This window comes from Patagioenas fasciata, chromosome 8 (genome assembly GCF_037038585.1).
Source record: "Patagioenas fasciata isolate bPatFas1 chromosome 8, bPatFas1.hap1, whole genome shotgun sequence".
Classification (NCBI taxonomy): Eukaryota; Metazoa; Chordata; class Aves; order Columbiformes; family Columbidae; genus Patagioenas; species Patagioenas fasciata.
Genome location: NC_092527.1, coordinates 37286810 through 37292842, shown reverse-complemented (window position 1 = coordinate 37292842; position 6033 = coordinate 37286810). Strand labels below are relative to the sequence as shown.

General features: G+C 41.2%; 1 protein-coding gene across 2 annotated transcripts in view; it reads right to left on the bottom strand.

The window, feature by feature from the left end:
• Nucleotides 1-1644: 1644 nt before the first annotated feature.
• Nucleotides 1645-6033, bottom strand: part of INPP5F (inositol polyphosphate-5-phosphatase F) — a 41646-nt gene continuing 37257 nt past the window's right edge. For both annotated transcript variants that reach the window (XM_065843665.2, XM_065843666.2), the window contains 2 exons: nt 5424-5511; nt 1645-4289 (listed from right to left, as the gene is read on the bottom strand). In XM_065843665.2, coding sequence (XP_065699737.1) covers nt 3170-4289; nt 5424-5511 — 1208 coding nt within the window. In that variant the 3' untranslated portion in view covers nt 1645-3169. The remainder of the gene's footprint in view (nt 4290-5423; nt 5512-6033) is intronic.

Genomic DNA, 6033 nt, shown 5'->3' with positions numbered 1-6033 from the left:
ACTCAGCAGTGGTAGGCTCTAGTGGGGAATGAGTTTGTGAGATCATTCTTGAATGGCTACATGTTGAGGATCAGAGGTTTTGGTAACCAGCAGGAAACAGCAACTGTAGCATCCAGAACTTCACTGTTGCTCCCGTGAGCTAAAGTTGCTTGTGCTGATGGCAGCAGCATAATAGTGATTTACATTGTGGTGCAAAGTGATTTGATCTTATCCATGACAACGTTGCAAGATGAACATCTCAAATGTCTCTATTGAGCTTTATTCTGGCACAACTTTTCTTTAAAAAAAGCATTGACTGGAGAATTGGTTATACTTATGTATTCATACAAAAGGATCTTTCTACAGTACCAATAATACACTGTGTTTAAATTGTTTCAATAATATCAATTAAGCACTAAGAATGGTCTCTACATATCTTATTCATGCTGTACAGTTTGAGCTGGTTTGCAGGACATGCTGCCCTTACTAACGCTTGCAGAACTAGTTTTAACAAGGCTGGGTTAAGTAGTGCAACATTAAATCCATATGGAAAGATGGTGTAGCAGTAAGCAGGGCTGTCCTGGGGGAGACAGCAATGGAGTCAATTCTAGATTTTGCTGCAATTATTCCTGCCACACTTCCATGAAGCCAATACCAGCTTTACTTCATGATTGACTAGTTTTTAAATCCCTTAGAGGTGGTTTTGTTTTTGAACACTAAAATGAATATTCATTGTTTCATCTGACTTGTGCAACATTAACAGGAAGATAAGCAACTGAACAGATACAGGAAGAAAATGAAGACCCTTGTGAAAAGGCAGCCTTCTGGTGCTGCTTAGAGGATGGTTTTATGCATATTACCACAGCTTGAGACAAATATTTCCATAAGTATTAGGCAATTTGTAAGCTGCAAGGACATGATACTTTTGGATCACCAAGCAGTGACCCAATACAGATCAGAGGTTAGTTTACAGGAATATATCCCCTAGACTGCTGACTAGGCCACATTTTTAAAGATACAGGAGTGACTTTATAGCTGTTGGTACCCTTGCCCTACCAGACTGTTCTGGACTGCAGATTGTACAGATACATTTCTCCTCTGATCAAAATAACAGCAAAATATTGGGAATTTTGTCTCCCTCCTCCAGGACCTATACAAGTACCAAGGAGTGTCCTTGGAAAAACTAGGACTTCATTTTCGTTTTCCCCTCCCCTGAGGCCCATAGCAGTGCAGCACTAGAAGGATAAAGGGCTCAATCACTTCTGTGACCCCTGACAGGGACAGTGTTAATGTCTGTCACTGCCTGAGGACAGAGCCAGGAACTCCGGGTGCTGTGACAAGCAGCCATGGGCACAAACTGGAACACAGGAGGTTCCCCCTGAACATTGGGAAACTTTTTTACCATAAAAGTGACTGAGCAGGGGCAGAGGTTGCCCAGAGGGGTGGTGGATTCTCCATCCTCAGAGATATTCAGAAAGGCCCAGGGCATGGTCTTTGACAACCACCTCCAGGTGGCCCTGCTTGAGCAGGGTGGGTGGACACTGACCTCCACCTTTCTGTGACTCTTAAACCAGAGAAAGCCCAGACAACCCACCCATCTTTGGAACTTAAAAGCCCAGAACCCTGTACTACCCCATTCTTTAACATCACATGCCAAAAACCATCTTCCAATTCCACTTTTTTTATTAAAATACCTCATGTATATTGCTCACATTAAAATACAGCAGTAGTTTAATTTTAAATATAGCCACAAGTATAGACACTCAAAAACCCAAACCCACATCACTTTAATAAAACAAATAAATAAATCTGATTTGTTTATCAAAGTTCCAGACCACCGGGGTTCGATGATGATCATTTCAGACACACAAAGTCCCAGGACACGGTACTACCCCACCCCATGACACTATTTTCTCAGAACACCACGTGCAGCCTATCTACAGTACATGGACTAGAACACAGAGGCACTGGGTCTATAAGGATGGTTACATAGTTATAAACCACAGCATAGGAAGGTCCTGTTTTACAGTAGCTTTAGGATCATGTCCTACACTAGGATGCCATAGCAAGGCATTGCTGGGAAAGAGTGATATAGAGAGATTTAATCTTTTGACACACATAGATAAGGGTGCTTTGGGGGTTTTTTAATCCAACTCCCAGCATGAGTGGATGCTTCGCCTTATCCTGCAAGTTTGCAAAGCTTGAGCTGGTCATGAATTTGGTTTTGAGTAGGTGCTGACAGCTATGCTCGAATGCAACACTGATTTTATGAACCAGTACACTTGCAAAAGTCCTCTAACTCCTAAATCAGAAGGCATCTGAACAGATAAAACATAGTTTAAAAAATATATAGCACAGAGGGACACAATGCCTGAAGGTCAGGTACCTGGCTTGTCTTGCTTTACACAAAGGTATTAGAGCCAATTGCCAGGAATTTGGAAAAAAGGAAATAGGAATAGTTTTTCCATGGGCAAGACAATCAGAGGACATTCACTCCATTCCCCATCACCTGAAAACAAGTGAGAAAATCTACAAACTAAATTTGCACTGCAGGATCATGGATATTTCAGATTGGATCCATGTGCTTTATCTTTACTGAAAGTGTCTTGAGATGTGTGGAAAGAAAAGGAAAGCAAGGAGAAATTGTAATTTCTGGTGAACATAACTAAATCCAAGGAAAAAAAAGGGATCAATTCCCATTGTAGAGGCACAATTCATAGAAAGCTGCATCTAAAAACTTCAGTGGAAACAAGTAAAAATACTACTCCAAAAATAAATAACATGTCATTTACCGGTAAGTTATTTTGCTGGTGCAGTGCAAGGTAAATAAGGTCACAGAAGTGCAGGTATCACCTTTTGAGTATAAATACTTTCTACATAAGTCAAAAGAGCTACAAAATTAGTCTCCAAAAATAACTGTGCAACATATTGAAGACAGACAGCATGCTTATTAAATGCCAGTGTCTAAGCTACCTGTTTAACTATGGGTCACCGTTCTGTCGTCTCAGCTGCCTGAGGGAATTCTGAAGCTTGGTCAGAACCAAATTCATTTGCATCTCTCACTCCTGTAAACAAGTTACCTCTGTTATTGATCCCAGTATTCAGTAGCAGTTCATGCCACAATGAAACCTGATGTGTTTTAGTATTGTATTAAAAGCTACGACTAGAAGAACACTTCCCACCTCGGCAACTAGATCTGAATTATCCGCGTCTGGCATTGCGTAAACATTTCTTTCAGCTCTTTTTGTTTGAGTTCATTTAGAGCTTCTGGTTCCGCAGGGCTCTTCTGGACCTTTGCCACAGCAAAATTAATCCCTTGAGTCAATCCTGCTTGTGTGATGTTCGCAACCTGGACCATGGAACTGCGAATTTTAGCAAAAGGAGATACAGCTCTGCTGCTGCTGTCAGCTGGGGAAGGAGTCGTGTGCAGTCCTGGCTCAAGGCTGCCAGATACAGACCCTGGGCTTCTATGAGATTTGTTGAAGTCAGTCCCACCGACAGCTAAGAGCTGAGGATTTGGCTCAGAAGACTGTACATCCAGCTTGGATGGCCTGGAAGGAATATGTCCCATAGCTTCAGCCTTGATTTCTGCCACCCTCGCTGTATTATTGCCGGTTTGATTTACTACATGATGGGGCTCTTGAGAACCAGCCTCAGCCTCCAAAACATCCGACGCCTGATTTTGAGCATCGTACACAAACCTCTGGCAGTACACATCAACAGGTTTAGCGAATTCCACCTCCGCGCTGTCAGCGGAAGGCGTGGGCACGTCCTCACCGTCAGAGCGGCTGGCTGAAGGGACAGGGACGTGAATGCTGATGTTCATGTCGGTGCTGCTGACGGACTGGGAGCGACTGCCCAGGCGCGGGGCCGAGGCGATGATCCCGCAGCTGGGCAGCACATAGTCCGTCTGCCCCATGTTCTCCAGAGAGTCCGTCAGCTGGTTGTCCTCATCCGATTTGGAATTAGTCAGGAAGTCATCGGAGTGGAATGAATCATTATCCGATCCTTCTGTATCGGATTCGGCATGGACTTTCGTATCTACCGCTGGATTCTCTAACGTTTCAAGGCTACTGTCTGATTTCCAAAGATTCACTTTCAAATTGGGTTTTAAAAAACTGACCTTCACTTCAGGTTTGGTAAAGCTGCCTAGCTTGCGAAGGTTGCTGATGTTGACGTTGGATTTGGTTTGCTTCACTTTTTGATTGAGAGACGAGAACTTGCTCAGTAAGTAATTCTTGCCTTGGGCCAAGGACCCTCTGTTCTGAGACCGAATGCCAATGATGTCCTCATGAGGTTTACTGCTCTTCCTGGAAGAAAAAAAACACCTCTGATGTCCAATCAAGGCAATCCTACTTATAAACACCAAGTATTTACCAGCTTCCAGTCTATTTCCATAACATAGATGGATATTTTAGCCACTACAGTATCCTTTCTTTACATAATTGTACCCATATAAGCTAATCAAAGTCAAAAACAAAGGAGCATTGTTATAGAATGGTAGCCAAACAAGGGGAAAAGGCGTCTTTGGTTTTAGATAAAACTGGATTTGAATTCTCTACATTTGTAATTCTTTGTGTATGTTCTACTCCACAACCAGATTTAGCAAATATCCAGTCTTCAGTGCCTGTAAAAAAGGAAGGTTTTCTTGCTCTACTTTCTACTCAGCTGGGAAAAGCAGCTGCAATAGTTGCCTAATAATCAAATGCAGAAGAAAGTTGTTGAAATATTTGCCCTAGTAGTTTTCACTTGACAATTTACAGTTGTGCTACACAACACATCTTCTAGTAGTTCATACAGTCTGGATTGGAAGGGTCCAAAGCAATGCAACAGATCACACTTGAACTGGTGAAACATGCTCAATTTCAGCCAGTCATCCTCTTATTTCTACTCCATTGTCCTTCATAAATTTCCTCAGTATCTGTAGATAAAGGTTACCTCTGCTTAGTTATAGACAACTGACTTTGAGAAAGCTATCTAGAAAACTCTGGTAAGTACTTTTAATTATCAACTGTGCTTTCACGTGCCATTCTGATTAAACTTCAGAAGTTTAACTCCAGTCACTTCTTCACACAAGACCTGTAATGTTATCTGGATTTGTTAAATCCAAGCCAGATTTACGCTTCACTGGTTGTCTTCTTACTGCAGGAGCAGACATTAAAATTCAGACAGGAAAAATTAAATTCAACAAACTAACCGAGAACCATCTGATTTACAGTATGTTATTTACATTTGGCGGTGTATTTTGTCTATTAACACAAAATAGTATTATTGCTTATACTTTTAGATAAGCACCTGCAGGCTTATTACTGAACTCCTAGCACAGTAGCCAGATACAGACATTGCTTTTAGGTGTCACAGTAGATGTGGCTGTTACCATGTGCTGGCAGCCACTGAGGACAGGGCAGAAATGGGACACGAAAGGTTCACATTTAAGGACTCACCTCTCCAGCTTTTTCTCAATAATGGGCACATCTAACCCCATCGCTTGCTTCGTGATTCTCAGCATTTCTGCAATGCACTGAAGAGTGTCTGAAATGTAATCAGCATCCCATCAGAACCTTAAAATACACCTTAAAAATCCCATATTCCAACAATCTGAAATTAATCACATCTAAAATTATTTTTGCAACATAATTAAGTTACTTCAGTTCTTTTTCTTTGTTCCACCCTACAAACTGCAATTCTGATCTAAAGTTTACAAAATAAGCTTAAAGAATAGACTGTCCTAAAACCCTTAATACTGGATGTAGGTGAACCACTGCCATGATGGATCATTTGTGGAATGAAGAGAAGCAATTAGATTTATTCTAATCCTTCTTAGCAAAACTCAGTGCTCCATGTAAGAAGTGGTCTTTTTCCCTTATTAGTGTTCACTTAATTTAGTTAAACAACAAACAAGAACATTTCTAGACAATGATTTCACCAAATAAATCAATTTCTTCCACTCTTTAGGAGATAATTTAAAGTTCATTTTATCAGTTTTGGAGTAGTGAAGATCTGGACATGGAAATTACTCAGTTCTAGAGAGATGTTGCTTTAAAGCCATATCTG